Consider the following 17,409-nt stretch of genomic DNA (forward strand, 5'->3'; position numbering starts at 1 on the left):
CACATGCCAGTGTCGCCATGTGGTAGAGGATGGAGGGCATGACGCTCTGTGACATTCTGGGGTGCTCTCTGTGCCATCCTTCCAACTTCTGGTATGTCATAGTCGGTGCTGGAGAGTAACTGTAGAAGCAGATGGGGTTTGTGACGGATGGTCAACACTGGGCATGTGAGCGAGCGTGTGAGCCACGCATGGGCTAGAGTTGGGAAGCCTCAGATAAAGGATGGGTGGCCCCGGGACGGGATGTGGGTGGCCCGTGTAGCCAGGCAGGTACAGCACAGTGCTGGTCACACTAGCAGGTGCCCAAAGATCCTGGCAGAGTGGGGCTGTACTCACGGGACTGCCCACCGCTCCCAGCCCGTGGGGCCTGAGTCATTTCTGTAGCTGCAAGAGGCTCAGGACACACCATGTCCACACCCCAACCTGGACATCCTGTCCCCTGCACGGGCACCAGGTCCACACCCTGGCGTGAGGCCTTCTGTCCGCCTCAGGCTTGGTCCAGAACCCATGTCTGACCCTTGCTGCACACCAGGCGCGCCCCTCTATGGGTGACCCCAGTGTCTGTAGCTCTCAGCCAAGTGGTTAGAAAGGAACAGGTCCCGTGTGGTACAGGTGGACTTGGGTTCATTATGCCCTGGAGACGTTACTGGTTCCACATCCCAGAGCAGGTTTGTGAACCACTTGCTGCCTGAGTCTTGGGGTCTCCATGAGGTGGTGAAGACGTGGCTGTCACTCTCAGGGTGTGATACATGAGGACTCCGTGAGAGGTTGTGAGCACTGCTGCCCGGTGGCCCCCATCCCCCACATTGTCTTAGACCCTGGTGTGCAATAATCATAACTCTTGTCTGGGACACAAACTCATCATTGACCTCTGCATGATCTAATTTCTCAACTTACTCAGTATTTTATGTTTTTTTTGGGTGCCAGACAAAGTACCCACCGCCCAGGAACAGGCAGGGTCCTGATGTGGCCCCTGGTCTGTGGCCCTGGCCACACTCTTTGTACTTGTGTTTCAGGTTAAATATATTCCTGAAAAATACATGCAGTCACTGCTTACTGTTTATCTCATGGAAGGGACAGTGCGTATGTCTGGACTTTGGGAGAATCACCTTTTCACTTAATAGATGTCGAGACAATTGTGAGTGCGCGTGCCTGCCCTCTGTGACCACTGCTCCCACAGCTGTGTGTGCACAGGATAGATGCCCCTGTAGGGGCCTCTTTCTAAAGGGTGTGTGTGGTCTGCACCCCCACAGAAGTGTTTGTGAAACCCCATTGGTCCATATCCGCCCCCCCCGCCCAGCACCTGAGGCACCTGAGGGGTGCAGGCGGTGGCTTCCTGTCCTCCCAGCCTTTCCCTTAAGACTGATGGCACCGCATGTGCGCTGGCCAAGTACGTGTCCTCCTACAGGAAGTGCTTGCTCTTGTCCTTGGCCCATTTTCCTGTCATGCTCTTTCTGCTTTTCTTACAGATTTATTTGAATTCTTTATATATTCTTGATACAGACCCCTCGTTAGTTGGGTGAATCACAGAGCACTTGGACTCCTGCTTAGCTTCACTGACATATGATGACCCAGAACCATCCTTTCAATATACTCACATTTGTACATATTTTATGATAATGCTTCTTGAAAAAAAAAAAAAAGATCATGCTCTTTGGTCTTGATTAATCTTTAACTCCAGCATCTAAAAGAAAGTCATCTACAAATTTTCAACATTCGATTTTGAGAGTTGAGTTCTCACCTTTATGGTTCACTGGTGTGTTTGGTGTGAGGTAGGGACCCAGCTTCATCTCTTCCATGTGGGTTTCTGTTGTTCAAGCTGCATTCACCAAACATTAAATAGACTGTCTGTTCCCCACTGATTTGTTTGCTGTATGTCCCATATATTTTTTTATTCCACAATGCTTCCACTACAGCCTTTTTTGGTATTTAGTTGAATTTGCAGACTGTGCCATTTTTTAAAAAAGATTTTATTTATTTATTCATGAGAGACATAGAGAGAGAAGCAGAGACACAGGCAGAGGGAGAAGCAGGCTCCTCACAGGGAGCTAGCTTGATGTGGAACTCAATTCCAGGACCCCAGGATCATGCCCTGAGCCAAAGGCAGATGCTCAACCACTGAGCCATCCAGGTGCCCTGACTGTGTCATTTTTGTTCTCCTCTTCCTTCCTCCTTATATTTTTTAGTTATCTTCTCACTAGTTACCTTAGGGATTACAATTAACATCTTAAACTTTTAAAAAAGATTTTATTTATTCATTCATGAGAGACACACACAGAGAGAGAGGCAGAGACACAGGCAGAGGGAGAAGCAGGCTCCATGCAGGGAGCCCGACATGGGACTCGGTCCCGGGTCTCCAGGGTCACGCCCTGGGCTGAAGGTGGCACTAAACCACTGAGCCTCCTGGGCTGCCCCAACATCTTAAACTTTTAAGAGTCGAATAATACCAACTCAACTAGTGTTTGTACTAGACAAACACTCTGATCCTCTACATCTCCAGCCCTCCTCTTTTATATTATTAACATCAAAGATTATATCTTTACACATTGTGTACCTATTAGGAAAGATTTATAATTATCGTTTTATGAATTTGTCTTTTAAATCACATGGAGAAGAGGAGCTACAAACCAAAGTGCAATAATCCTGGCTTATTATATATTAGCATGTGTGGTTATCTTTATCAGTTCTTTACTTCTTCCATTGTGTAAAGCCTCCATTTTAGCCCAAAACGCTCCCTTTAGCATTTCTTATAGGAAAGGTCTGTTGTTCATGAATTCTCTTAACTTTTATTTATCTAAAAATGTCTTGATTTCTTCTTTATCCTCAAAAGACAGTTTTGTTGGATTTAGAATTCTTAGTTTGGCAGATTTTATTTTCCTTACCTTACAAGACATGTACCCTCTGGCTTCCATGGTTTCTGGGGAGAATAAGCTGTTGGTCTTACTGAGGCTCCTGGTACGGGATAAACCATTTCTGTCTTTCTGCTTTCAGAATCCTGTCTGGGTTCTGAAAATCTGGCAGTGCCGTGCCTCACTCTGAACCCTTCTGTGTTTATCTGCTTGGCATCAATTGAGCACCTTGGACATGCAGATCCATACCTTCCATCATATTTGGGAAGTGTGCAGCCAGCGTTTCTTCAGATACTTTTTTCTCTCTTCTGTTCATTTTCCTTCATTCCACTTTCTCCCTGGTCCCCAGACTGGATAATTTCAGTTGTCTTCAAGCTCACTGATCCTTTCTTCTCCTGCTCACAGATGGTGGACTCCACTAGTGAATTTCACACTTTTCAGTGGCACAATTTCTGTTTGGTTCCTTATTGTAATTTCTAACACTTTCTTGATATTCTTTTTTGTTCTTTCAGTATTTTCCTGAATTCCTTTAGTTCTTCGCCTTGGCTCACTGAGCACATTTAAGACAGCTGATTTAATGTCCTTGACTACTAATTCAAATGTTTGGGTGTCTTCTGGGAAATTCTGTCAAATTATTTTTCTCCATTGAGTAGATCATATTTTCCTATTTCTTTGTTTTATGGTTTTCTTGTTGAAAACTGGATATTCTGAGTATTACAATGTGTTAGGTCTGGACATCAGATTCTCCCCTTGCTCAGGGATCATTTAGGTTTTTGAATTATCAATTTGTGACTCTTCCAAACTACTTCTGTGAAGTGTGTATTTCTTGTTGTGAAGTTTCTCTCATTATCTGTGTGGTCAGCCAGTGATTTCCTTAAATGTCAGGCTGCAAATAGCGGGAATAAATGATCCAGTCAATGCCCCTGAAGGGAGCTATTGTTGCCAATTTGGCCAGGACAAGAGAGCACCTGTGCCGGCCCCCAAGGGCACGACCAGACCAACCAAAAGGCACAATGCATAGGTTCTGGAGTATGGAGCTCCTGCTGTCTGCCCAGGCGTTGGCTGCTCCAGGAGAAAGGGCTGTTCTCCTGCAGCCCCCGGAGGACTGAGGATGGATGGCTGCTGGCTCACACACTGCTCACTCAGGAGGGACAAGGTGTGCCCCTTCCCTGGTGCTGCACATTGTCACTGTGCTTGTCCAGTTCCAGAGCTGACCCTGATGGTGCGCTTCCACATAGTGGTTATTTCTGTGGAGGACTGACCTCTTGTGCTTCCTGCTCCACCACTTTGTCCTCCAGTGAAGGCTGCTGAGACACACTCTGAAACAGGAGTCACTACCTTCCCCAGATCTCTCCCCATTGCCCTCCATGGTTACACTGCCAAGCTCTGTGGTGTTTTCACCTTCATTCTAAACAAATAGTGTGCTTCCCTGTATTTTCAGTAATACTGTGATCACCTTCACTTCCTGAGCACCTCCTGTGGGTTTTTCTCTCACATCCTGCCTCAACCAGGATTGCTGTCCCCTCTGTGGCCATCTGTGGTGGATGCCCTACTACTATCCATGGGCTGAGAAGTTTGATGGCAGCAGTCACCCACCTGGCTGCTGTGGCACCCCTATTACCTGTCAGAGCCCTGCTCCCACCTTGGTGCCCGTGACTCCATGATGGAGCCCCTGAAGGACTGCCCATCCCAACAGCACATCCCTCAAATCTCGGCTTTCTACAGTCTTCCCATTCACTTCTTCTTCAGGGAATGGCCGTTCATCATCAGCAAGGGCTTCCCTTTCATTTCCTATAAAGTTAGATCTTTACTCATTCAGCATCAGTTTGTATCTTGACTGTAATTCTCAGGTGCCGGCTCAGGGAGGGGGACTGCTGCACTCTACAAACTTAGAAGTCTCCCAGAGACACTTGTACTTGTAGGTCTTTCAGAACTTCCAGGGGCAAACTGTGCACAGTGCAGTGTCTGGTTCCTGCTGCGTGCAGCCCTGAAAGTTAGAATGAGCACCATCCTTGGCCCTTTGGTAAGAACCATGCCCTCCCCTCCTAGCTGCCCACCCATGTGAATGGGATGATAGGTCACCTGATGGCAGGGCCTGGGAACACAAGGTCAGAGAATAAGCTGCCTGCTTTCAGGAGCTGGTGTGAAGACACCGGGGCTCCTGGGGAGCCAAGACTCACCACCAGTAAGCAGAGTTGTGCAGGGAAGGCACCAGGTAAGAGATGGCCTGTGCTGTGTCCTTGTTGCCCCTTCCTCAGTACCAAATGGGCTGAGACCCTCCTGCTCATTAGGCGGAGCACCACTTGTCTCCATCATGAGAAGCCAGCATTCCCCTCAGTACAACTGTGTCAGCAGCCACACATGGAAGTGAGTGCTCTGAACTCAGGTGGCAAGGTTATTGCCTGGGTCCCAGAGCTCATCAGGGGCACAGCCAGGTTCATTTGCTGCCTCTGGCAGCATAACAGATGCATCCATATCCCCTGTTATTTCTCTCTCTGCAGGTTTCAAAGGAAGAATAAGGAGAAATAAGGCAGCCCATGAGAGGAGACAGTGCCAAATTTGTAGACTCAGCCTAAGGTAAGATACCCATGTTTTGGGTGTTCAGATCAACCCAAGTTTGACTCTCTAAAGAGTTAAATATTTTCTATGGAAAAAAAAAAAGGAGAGATAACCAATGGATGATCCCGGGTGGGACACTTGTGTTCTCAGTGACACAGAGGACAAGCTTGAGTTCATATAGAACATGGGTGCCTGACATCCCATGCTCACCCGCCTCCTGCTCTGCAGATACAAGAGGTGGGGCCAACACCTAGCAGAGGCATCAGCTGGGAGCTGGCCCTGGGTGTCCTCTGTGTGACCACCAGTCTGAGCTGTGGACCCCAGAGAGCAGTGGTGGCCAACTAGTGGCCAACTCACTAGTGTGCACACAGAGCAAGGGCCACAGACAGTTTGATGAGCACTAGAACAGAAGGGCTGAGGGGCTCTGTAGAAGCTCAGACCCGGCCACCCAGGTGCTGTCTGCCAAAGTGCCCAGTGATGGCGCTGTCTGCCCACGTGATCCTTGCGGGGTGCTTCTGAACAGTGCTACCTCATCGAAGATGTTTACCACGGTAACGCCTCCCCTCAGAGTACACGGTGCTTGAGTATGTTGGCCTCTTACCATGCCTGTGGCATGGAATCAGTAGCTCCTGGAAAAGGAGGTAGAGGCTGAAAGGGTGAGTTTTTTTTCTCTATGATTCTGGAGAGGACTCAAGTTAGGTTTTAAGGATCATAAAATACAAACCAGTGGCGTAAGTGACAGAGAGCCTGCCTCAGGTCCACTCACATGGCAGCTTGGCTCCCAGGTAGACTGACAGCTGGGAGCTGTGTGCTTGCCACTCATGGGGTGCAGGCGCTCCAGACTGGTGAGGAGCTGGGGATCCTCAGGCCAGGGGCAGAGGCAGAGAGACCCAAAGAGAACTCCGCCATGGGCACTGCTTCCCCTGGGGGGCTACATCTTCCCAGCTTTCCAGGAGGGAGCCAGAAGACCAAGCTCAGAGCACAGCCAGAGTGGCAGGCAAGGGGGTGATCCCATAAAGTTGGGACTCAAATGGCTATCCCTGGATTGTCACTCTGATGGAATGCAAGAGTAACCAGCCATCTCAAGCCTCAGAGCTGAAGGGAGCTGAGAAAAATCTCTGCCAACAGCTTGGAAGGACAGACTGTCCCTGACTTGATCCCTAGACTCCTCAGGCTGAGGATTAGCAGGTGCTGGGAGGCACCAGGAAGAAATAAGCCGCTCTCCCCCAACGTGGCTGCAGACACAGACACACAAGGGCGTGGGGCAGGGGCTCGGGGACAAAAGGCAGAGTAACTGTGCTTATTGTTTTGGGAAACAAAAGGCAAAGTGAAAAACATCTGATGAGGACAGAAAACTTGTTTAATTTACGTGCGTATTTGAAAAAAAACAAAACTTAGGGCTCACAGTTCACTGAGGCATTTAGCGGCATGGAACACAGCTGGAACCTGGGAGCATGACCCCAGAGCTGGAGGGTTCCGTGGCCAAACATGGAGGCTGGTGAGCAAAGCTGGGCCAGATCTGTGGTGTGATCTGTCCCAGCAATGGGGGGAGGTGTTTATGGGTGGAGAGCCCTGCGCTGCCCTAGCTGCCAACCCACAGGTCCTACGATCTGATGAGCCCAGGAATGGTGAATGAGATTCTAGATACACCCTGAGTCCACCGGCAAATACCAGAGACAAAATGCATATTTTTAGATACCCAGCAATACAAGTCAGAGTCCCTTCTGGGGTCTATCAATTAACTCCCCTCATCCCAGTGGAAGCCTTTACTACGGTGGGGCTGCTAGCCCGGGGCGCCCTTTCTGGCTGACAAACCTCTTAGGATGCAGGTGGAGTAGGCATTTCTACATCAGTAAGGAATGTTAGCAAATGAAAAGAGACCATGTTCAATAGCAGGTTTTTAAAAAGATTTTATTTATTTATTCATGAGAGACAGAGAGAGGCAGAGAGGCAGAGGGTGAAGCAGGCTCCCTGTGGGGACCCCAATGTGGGGACTCAATCCCAGGACCCCCGGGTCACACCATGAGCCGAAGGCAGATGCTCAACCTCTGAGCCACCCAGGTGACTCTTCAATAGTGTTTTTAAAATGAGGTCCCTGGGAATAAATTGAACAAAAGATATGGAAGACTTGCAGAGAAAACGATGAAACTTAACGAGAACATTGTGAGGAGCCCTAAGGAATGCAGACAGACATGGCCTATGGAGCTGACGCCTGGAGACGCCAGGCCCCACAGCGTGGCTGCTGCAGGACACCAGCCCCAGAAGCTGCTTCTGATGTGTGTGTGGGATTGTGCAGATCCTGGAGAGGAAGGACAATTCAGGACGGCGAGCGCGCCGTTTTGAGACCTCTGTGCAGTTACCCGTAGAGCCCGGCATGGTGGCTTGCAGATGCCGGGGCCTCTCCGCCTGTGAGCACACGGACACTGAGTTTCAGGCAAGGCTGACTGATGACTGATGAGCAGGGCTGGGCAGGTTTTAATAAATGCTGCTGGAAAGTTTGGTGCCACGTGGGAAAAACTCTAATGAAATTAGACCCTACCTCACACTCTACACAAACTAATCTCACATGGACTAATGACATGAAGGGACAACTGTAGAAACTTGAAGATAGTGTCGAGTGTATCTTTCTGTCCTCGTCGTATCTGAGGATGTGTGCAGTAAGGTTTTCTTAAAGGCGCTAACCACATAGGGACGCAGGCATACAGTAGACCACACGGAAATGAAGGACTTCTGGATACATTGAAGGGTCTCATCAAAGAGTGAGAAGTCCCACCAAAAACTGGAAACACATTTGTAAGTGACAAAGGACTAGTATCCACAATACGTAAAGGAGTATGACTAACGATGACAAGCACCTCACAGAAGAGAGGACCCGGAGGCCAACAAACAGGAAGAGAACTTCACCATCCAGGTCATCAGGCTCAAAGCCACGTGTGGTGGCGTGATGTCCCCGTCGCAGGAGCAGGTGTTGGTGTCACATCACCAAGGACGGCGGCCGTGGGCTCCCACAGCTGCCCGAGGCCGTCAGCCCCGTGCTAGGGAGAATGTCTGGAAAGACACCCACCCTCTGCTCCAGGAGCCCAGCACTGGTCGTGGGGGCTGCCGCGACGCCTCGACAGGAGGCCCACATGGGGACGCCCTCACGAGGCCACTGCAGGGCGAGTCTCCCAGCACAGTGTCTGTGGGTACCTGTGGTAGGTCCTGGGGGTCCTCGCGTGTGCTGTGACTCAGGTCATCCCTGTGAACATACAGCACTGCATTACCCCCTCCCGCGGGTGGGATGTGTCTCACAGAAAGTGCCCCCTGGGCGGTGGGGCAGGCAGGGGTGGGCAGGGGTGGTGGGGCAGGGGAGCCTGGCAGGGGAGGACTGTTCTCCCTGACTGCAGTGTGAGGCCAGCCGCTTCCCCTCCCCCTGCGCACAGGGAGGACACATGGCGCTCACCTCCCCCCCCTTACCCCTTTCCCGTGATCACGGTGACTTTCCTTTGCTCTGCAGGAGCCCCCTGCCCATCCCCAGAACCTTCCTCCTGCAAAATCCCGGCCTGGGAGTCGAACCTGAAGAACCTCATGCCCCTGTACCTGCTGCCCAACCACAGCCAGAACATTCTGTCCTGGGAAGACGCACCCCCGCACCGCCCTCTCCACCGCTGAGGAGCCATGCCCGTTCCCCAGAACCTTCCTCCTGCAAAATCCCTGCCTGGGAGTCGAATCTGAAGAACCTCATGCTCCTGCACCTGCTGCCCAACCACAGCCAGAATGTGCTGTCCTGGGAAGACGCACCCCCGGGGAGCCAGCAGGTCCAGGGCCCCGTGCCCACCGCCCTCTCCACCACTGAGGAGCCAGGGCAGGGGCAGGCCGTCCCGGGGCCGCAGCACCTGTGGCACGGCCAACCTGAAGAACAGATGCCGGAGGTGGCTCAGGCCGGGGCCTCTCTGTCCAGCCAGGGTGCTGAGGGCCTGCCACCCACTCAGGGCAAGAGTGGGCTCCCCTTGCGGCCCCCCTGCCAGGAAGCCCCTGAGTCCACAGCCTGCGTTCGGCCACCATCGCCGACCTGGGATCACAACGCCTGAGGGCTTGGCAGGGCCGCTCTGTGCAGAGGGCAGTGCATCCTGGAGAGTCCCCAGGACCATTCCACAAGGAAGGTCCCCTTGTGTCCCCTCCCCCCCACCAGACACCAGGGGGGCTGCAGCCTGGCTTCCTCCTGAGGGGAGTGCTGGGCAGTGTGGTGGGGAGTCTGGGAGGCAAGGACCCCAGCACCTCCCGACCCAGGCCTCGGAAGACTTCCAAGAGCTCTGTGTTTGCTCAGCATAGAAGTCCCCTCCCCCAGCCCCACTCCCCCATCCCGTCCCGCCCGCCCCTCCTGCTCTCAGCTTGGCTCCCTAAGTTCTTGGAGCCTCCAGACACGCCCACGTGCTGTCCAGGACTCAGGACCCACCACTGTGCTGCTCTCACTTGTGTCGATGAGCAGCATTGATAACAGGTTTGAACTTAAGCAGCTTTTAAGGAAATTCTTCAGAATTTCTCAGGAAGTTATATTACAGGACATAATAGAAATTAATTTTATTGGCAATAAACTTTAAAACAATCTTGGTTAATTTTACATTTGAGTGCCAGGTGGCCTTTTTGCAGTCTTAATGTGCCCTGCCTGCCCCCCAGCCTGAGCCACCCGACGCTGGGCCCCGAAGTCCAGCATGCACCGGCCGGGTCTGGGCCTGCAGAAGTGGCCCCCAGCCCACCCCATCCCCCTGCCCCAGCTCCCAGGCAGGCAGGTTGGGAGGCTAACCCGAGTGCGGCCCATGTGGGCAGCAACTCTCTGGACCCCAGAGGTGGCCACCTATTTCTCTGAGCAGTTTGCTGTGGCTCCAGCCTGAACCCACAGCCCCCTGCTGCCGCGTGGGCAGGCTTGCTCGCCGGGCTTCCTGGAGGAGGTGGCCCTGGCCCAGGCTCCTCACCTTCCATGCCTGTTCCTCCAACAGGCACCCTGTACTCCCTGGGACCTGCCCACCTCCCCACCATGCTCGCCCTCACCCATGGACCTCCCTGCAGTAATCATTTCCACCCTTCCTCCTGATGGAACCTGTTACCTGCAGGCCCTTCCCCAGGTGGGCCAGCCCTTCCTGCCAGGCTCCCCTTCCCCATTTCTGTATCTCCCTGCATTGCTCCCAAGCCTCCCAGGACCTGTTCCCCCCAAGTGCTTGAAACTTGGTCATGGCCCCCACATGGCAGCTGCCCCGACCTTGTGTCCTGAGAGCCTCCAAGTCCACACAGGCTCACAGGACCACAGAACCCAGCACCTGCCTGACCTGACATCAACCTTGAGAGACGATCCTCTGGCTCCTAGAGGGGACGTAGTCTCGGCCTCCCACCCAAACTCACACACCAGAAGATTCTCCAACAGAGAACAGGTCAGAAACTAACCAGGTCTTGACAAGGACGACAGGCTGTGCGAGCTGCACGTGGAGCTCGGTGCTGCGGACACGGCCGGGGGCCACATGAGAGTCAACCGTGGAGCAAAGCCCAGGTATGTGACACAAAGGAAGGGCTTCTGGCTTTATGGTGAAAGTTTCACCACAAAACAGTTGGCGCTGTCATAAATATGTAATTTTGTTGCATCCTGTATTTATACAGAGTGCGAAAACCCCCAGGAAACTTTTGAGAGAAAGATGAACTGAGACATAAGTGGTGAAGGGTTGGGGCTTCTTTGAAACCAGGCCTTGAGCCAGAAGCAAAGGGCACAGGCGGCAAGGGTCCAAGGTGAACCCGGCAGCAATCGGCTGAGCTGAACGGGCCCAAGTTGAGAAGCTTGGTGTCTCAGAGTCTAAGATCAGTGAAGACAAGCTCATGACCAAAGACCACAGACCATCATGGGTGAGAGTCAACAAAGAGTAAAGAGAGGATTCAGATGCCCAGGAACGTGAGAAATCAGAAATACACAATAGTAAGTGGGATGCACAAAATATTTAAATGTGAGACCGAAAGACAATAAGAAGAGGATTTTCTAAATGATCAGGAAGTTACACAAAAGGCCTAAATATAATTTTTAGAAATGAATATGCTTGTTACAAACTTAAACACCAGATTAGAGCTAGCTGAAGAGAGAACATTGGACTGGAACATAATTTGAGGAAATTATCAGAACAATGCGGCCACGAGGGTGATGTGCAGGAAGCCCTGGCTGCAGCGGAGGGTGGGGCCAGGCCTCACACATGTCCACCTGGACTCCAGGGGGACACGGGATGTGAGAAGGGACGCTCCAATATTGGGATCGCCCAGAACTCCCCAAAGATGTGAACGCAGAGGTACCAGGGCATCGTGCACAACTGGCAGCACTTCCCGGATGGTGGATAGTGTGACCCTGCGAACAACCGGAAGGAGAGATCACCGACAGAGGAGTGGCAGGCGGAGGGCCGCCTCCCCAGCAGTTAGGCCAGAAGGGAGGGAGGTGAAGAGCTGTCAGCCCAGCATCACGCACCCAGCAACGCCGTATGTACGCAAAAGGACAAAACCTGCATTTTTAGATGATAGAAATTGGGCTTACCAGCACCAAACCTGCCATAATGTGACTCTGGAAAAGACAGAAAGGAGGGGTGCCTGTGAAGTGTTTGTACAGAGGCCCCGGGAATAAGCGGGAAATGCACCCTCATGTGCGCCTGCTTCCTGGGGGCCGCCGGGCTGAACACACAGTGAACACATAGATCCTGACAGTGACCTGCCTGATTCACGGGACGCCCGTGGGCCTGGCTCACAGAGAGGGCGCGTGGTCTCCCCCGGCACACACACCGCTCCAGAGACAGAGCCTGCACTGCCCTGTGCCCCTGAGCAGGTGTCACCGCCCGGGCCCCATGGATGTGCCCTGCTCCTGGCCCGTCCCCATCCCCGCACGCTGGACCCAGTCCCCCAGGCTTCTGGACCTCCTGCTCCTCGCCAGCGGGGTCCTTGTGCTTGCAGCTCATACGCCTTCTTGAATCTGTCAGTTTGGGTTTACATCCCATGTGGAAGCACTTTGGCCATTATTTTCCTGATGCTTGTCTGTACCCCTGCGCCCGATATTTCCTCCTCTTTTGGGGGGCTCCAAGTGCACAAGCATGAGGCTGCCCCACGGACACTGAGGATTGGGCTTATTCATTCTCTGTCTCCTGATTCACTTTGGGGAGTCTCTGGTGCCCCACGTGGAACGTCTGACCTGCTGCTGCACCATCTGAGATACTTTCCATCTCACACACCTGCTCACACCCCACCTACTCAACCGCGCTGCTGCCGCGACTCCCACGTCTCGACTGGACTTTCAGGCCCCGTGGGATGTGGTTACAATGCTGCACTAACGCCCTCGGTCTGCCCTGGGTCCGGCCCAGGTGACTAATTGGCTGTCACTTGGGGCTTATTTTCCTGCTTCTTTGCACTCCTGAGACTTCTAAGTGGATCCCGGGAGTCATTACGTTTCCCTCTCACGGTGCTGAATAGTTCTGTATTCCTATAAATATTCTTGACATTTATTCAGAGATGCAATTATTTTAGTTCGATGTTTGTGCCTTGGCTTGGGCTGACCGTTCCCCCGAGCTCACCTCCTTCCCTGTTGTCTCCCTCTGCACCCTGTGGGTGCTGAGCCCGCGGGGTGACCGTGTGATCAGGTGCTGCAGCTCCCCACGGCAGGGATGTGGCTCCGGTCCGAGCCTCCGCTCACTTGCCCTGACCGGGCTCAGCTCTGTTGTCATGAGGTCCATCCCCTGAGCTCGCAGCCTCCCAACTTCGTTCACTCACCCGGAGTGACTGCCAGGCCCTGCCTGGGTACCCTCCCCACAGGGCACGTGGACGCTACCCAGCAATTCATGGGGACCCCGCGCCCTGCTGCCTGACGCCCAGTGTCTTGCAAACCTTGCCCCAAGTGTGAGAGCGTGTCTACTTCCCATCACCTCGGCTCGACACGACCGTCTGCCCTGTGACAGTTTGCTGCACCAGGCTGTGCTCATCTGTAAGATCAGGAGGTGCCATCGTGGGAGCAAAGCTGGACCTTCCAAGGCCCAGCTGCCACGTCACCGGGAGGCAGAGGAGCACGGTGCTGCTGTCCCCACCCTGTGAGGGGTCTCAGTGCTTGGAGGACCACAGAAGAGCCCCAGCCTCGATTAACTGGGGAAATGTGGGGACTGAGCCAAGGACAGATGCCGTCACCACGTGGAGCTGCCCCTGACGGGAGCATCCTGGGAGCCTGTGGCCCTTCTCCATCCCAGAATCCGTGTAAGTGACCCCTGCTGCCAGGTTTTCACACACAAGTGGCAGGAGCTCTGACCTCCGTGGTGGTGACCGGCCGGTCTTTGTCTCTTTTATTTTTTTAAGATTTTACTTACTTATTTGCCAGAGATGGAGAGAGAGCAGGAATGGGGAGCAGGGAGCAGCAAGCAGAGGGAGATGCAGACTCCCGGGGAGCCCACGGGTCTTGATCCCAGGACCCAGGATCACGACCTGAGCTGCAGGCAGACGCTTCAGCAATGGAGCCCCCGTGAGCACCTCAGCTTTTATCACTTGAGAGCCTGTTGGGGTAGCCGCTTTGCTCACCATGACCTGTCGTGACTTTGGTGTGCAGGACAGTCCCACAGAGGCCTTTCTTCCCTGGAGCCCAGAGCACACGGTGCTTCACGAAGATGGCGAAGGGAACGCACGTTCAGGGAACCGTGAGCACGTGCAGGGTACCCCACAGGACAGGGACACACACAGAGGGCACAGTGGCCACCAGTGCCATAGTCATGGCCACCATGTGTCCCCAGGGAGACCCCAGCGCCAGGGTCAGCACCGCAGGTTTGTGCAGGGGATGGGGAGGGGAGTATAGGGGCAGAGCGGATGCAGGATCCGCAGCCCGAGGGCATGAGGCATGGCTGCACCAACAAAATCAGTAACAGACTTCAGGTTCTGAAAATCTTGAATAAAAATCAGGGAATTAGCTTAACCCTTAAATAAAACCATGTGTCCTGTTCTGTGGCTGCAAGGAAACAGTCGTAAGGCACAAAAGCACGTTTCTGAGGTAAGCGTCACACACTGGCTGTGGGCACCAGCCCTGCCCATGTGACTGTGCATCCTCGGGCCAACGGCTCAACCTCTCCGAGTCCCGAGAGTTGCCCGGCAGCAGCTCCACAGTCAGGACTGTGCTGGCCTCCAGGACGACCCCGAGCCCTACCCAACGCTCTTCTTTTGGCCTCTTGAGAGTCTTACCAATTTTTGCACACGGGACCCACATTTTCGTTTTGTCTGGGTCTCGTGTGTGTAGCCGCCCTAACTGGGATGCGCGTCTGCAGGGTGTGCAGCACAGCGCAGCGCCGCCCGAGCCAGATGGCTCACCCGGCCATCTGTCCAGGGCACCGCTCATGCCCGCGGAGGACCCCCGGCACCGGCCAGCAGCCAGGACCGGGCAGCCCCGAGAAGGGATGGCACTCCCAGGGCTGGTGGCTGCCTCAGCCACAGGGGATCATTTAAGCTCCTTTTGCATCTCAGCACTTTCCCCATCGTTAAGTGGCATCAACAGGAAGCCCAGCCAAGCTTCCTTCAACGAGTGCACAGCCCGTGGGTGGGACGGGGAAGCCTGCACAAGTGTGAGGTCCCCAAACTCTCGGTGCCGCCAGATGGTGGGCCAAGGGGGCGCGGAGCCACGGCTTTGCGTGCATGAGCTCCTGCCGCTACCTGAGCGCAGGCTGCAGGCACCTGGCAAAGTAACATCCCACGTCGGGGAACCCGCCGGGAAGGACTTGGATAAGTGGTCACGTGCATTCTAACCAAGAAGGTGTGCTCAGGTCTCTGAACCTGAGGACCCTCTTCCTGCCCACGGCTGCCCTCCACCTCCTTGGGGGCCTTCCTTGGGACCTAGAGCCTGACAGCCTGGTAGGGACACCGGCCCAGCTCTCCTGTCCTTCATCCTCCAAGCACCTGACACGAAACCTGCCCAGGAAGCCAGGACGGGGCAGCCAGGCTCCTGCTGAGCCACTGTAACTGCTGGGCCATACCTGGGAGAGCCAAGGAAGGTCTGCACTGGGTGACGGCGCCCCTGCCAATCATGTCCCCCTGGACCTCAGGGTGTGATTTCATCTGGAGAAAGGGCCTCTCCAGATATGATTAGGGGCCTCGACATGAGGCATCCTGGATTATCCAGGTGGGCCCTGATCCAATGAGTCTTTACTAGACACAGGAGAGGCGACCCTGTGAAGACGGAGGCGGGCGTGGGATGCCGGGAGCCCCGCCCTGAGTGTGCGGCTCTGCCCACGCCCTGACTTGGGACTCCTGGCCCCAGAACAGACGGGTTTCAGGCTGTCAGCATGTGGCCCTTTGTCCGGTGATCCCAGGAGACAAGCCCAGTGTCTCACATGTGCAGACCGCTCGGGCCACGCCCATGCAGCTGCCAGGCAGATGTGTGGACGCGTCCTGCCAGCTGTGTCGGGTTGCAGTAATGAGAGGGCAAATGGAGGTTGTCCAGGTCACTGGCGGGCCAGAACCTGGAGGTACAGCTGCCTCCCCCACAAAGGGCACACTAGCCGGAGGGGGGCCGGTGACCCCCGGACCAGGGTGCGATTCCATCATGATTCTGTAGAGCAGCACACCTGTGAACCGAAAACACTTTGTGCACAGCCAGTAATAGTCCATGAATGGGACGGACCACAGCCCCAGCTCCAGCCACTGACTGGTCCAGCGGGGCGCCAGGCCAGCCCGGGACATGGGGGCAGGGCCTCCATGGGCTGTGGCTCTGCCTGTCTGGTCCTGGGGATCCCCTGGAGCCCGCCCATCACCCACGGCCCGCCTCTCCCCCTGAAGAACATGTTTCTTGCACATCCGTGCTCCTGAAGCCTGGTGCTCACCTCCATTGGGAAATCACACTGCACTCGCGTCAGAGCACAGCACGGGTTTGCACAACGGAGCAGACATCTTGGGCTCACACGATAACGAGAACATGGAGAGCAGAGTTTTTCGTGACTTCACCTGCGCTGTTAGTCATGACGCCCAGGAGAAGGTGGCGCAGGGGTGCAGCCAGCCCCAGCCTGGACAGAGCCCGAAGTCTCAGCAGGCACACCTCTGCACGGATGCCCGTCTGTCGCCAGTTTGGAGCAGAAACCAGAGGGGTTGAGAGGAGGCACGGGAGCCAGGACAGGACCTTTGTGGGGTCGGAGTGGGCTGAGCCAGGACACCAAGAGCTGCCTGTCCGAGGCTCCCAAAGTGTCAGGAAAAGCTGTCCCGTCCCCACCCCCTGCTGCCCCAGGCAGGCCGGCAGGCAGCCAGCGGTCCGCTGGGGAGCCAGCACCAGCCCCCCTCTCAGGGGCAGCACCCCAGTCTGCTCTGCTGCCTTTGCAGGCTCTGTGACCTGGCTGGAATCTGGGGTGAAACCCAGCGCCCCACTCCTACCTGCGGGGTCCTGCCACCACTTCTGGCTCCTCTGAGGGCAGGGCAGAGCCTGGAGGGGTCCCAGCCAGGACTTAGGAGGGTAACGGCTCCTCTGCTGGGTCCAAGGGAGGCTCCGCAATGAAGTGACCTCAAGGTCACCCCCCTCCGGGCTGGGCTTCCCCACCGGCGGGCGGGCGTCCTGGGGGGCTCGGGGGGAGTCCCAGCGCTGGCTGGGGGGGGGGGGGTTGCCTCCTGACCCTGGGCAGGGAAGGAGCAGCAGGTGCCACCAGGAAAGAGAAAGGGAAATTGCACGAGGACTTCCGGAGGGCGGCGCTCGCACAGGCACCCAGGGGAGGCCCACCCCGGACCGAGGGCAACCAGGGCCCCGGGCGCGGCTGACGCTCCCGCCGCCGCAATCCCCACGCCCCGGCCCGGCCGTCCCCGCGGAGAGCCCCGTCCGCGCGCTGCGGGCCGGCCTCCGGGGGCCCCGGGTCAGGTGCGGCCGCCCTGCGCCCCAGCTCGCCTCCCCCGCGGGGTTCCCACGCCCCGGCGCAGCGCGGGCCTTGTAAGGCAGAGGCGGCGCCGCAACCCGCCTCGGTGCGCCCCGCGCGCTCCCGGGCCCGGGGGGCGGGGCGGGCGGCGGGCGGGGGGC

The 17,409-nt window shown here is 55.3% G+C and overlaps 1 protein-coding gene and 1 long non-coding RNA gene across 7 annotated transcripts in view; one reads left to right on the forward strand and one right to left on the reverse strand.

Moving 5' to 3' along the window:
• LOC144302397 (palmitoyltransferase ZDHHC11-like) overlaps nt 1–10,005 on the forward strand; it is a 43,603-nt gene extending 33,598 nt beyond the window's left edge. For all 4 annotated transcript variants that reach the window (XM_077879675.1, XM_077879672.1, XM_077879673.1 and 1 more), the window contains exons 13-14: nt 5,348–5,423; nt 8,902–10,005. In XM_077879675.1, the coding sequence (XP_077735801.1) occupies nt 5,348–5,365 (18 nt within the window). In that variant the 3' untranslated portion in view covers nt 5,366–5,423; nt 8,902–10,005. The remainder of the gene's footprint in view (nt 1–5,347; nt 5,424–8,901) is intronic.
• LOC144302398 (uncharacterized) lies at nt 7,299–17,251 on the reverse strand. 3 transcript variants are annotated; one of them, XR_013369256.1, is made up of 3 exons: nt 16,779–17,233; nt 16,238–16,467; nt 7,299–8,643 (listed from the first exon to the last, which is right to left on the reverse strand). It is a non-coding gene; the product is annotated as an uncharacterized LOC144302398 (long non-coding RNA). The 3 variants fall into 3 exon arrangements; XR_013369255.1 differs by having other exon boundaries at nt 16,238–17,251; XR_013369257.1 differs by lacking the exon at nt 7,299–8,643 and adding an exon at nt 11,349–11,760 and having other exon boundaries at nt 16,238–17,251.
• Nucleotides 17,252–17,409: the final 158 nt, after the last annotated feature.

This window comes from Canis aureus, chromosome 31 (genome assembly GCF_053574225.1).
Source record: "Canis aureus isolate CA01 chromosome 31, VMU_Caureus_v.1.0, whole genome shotgun sequence".
NCBI lineage: Eukaryota > Metazoa > Chordata > Mammalia > Carnivora > Canidae > Canis > Canis aureus.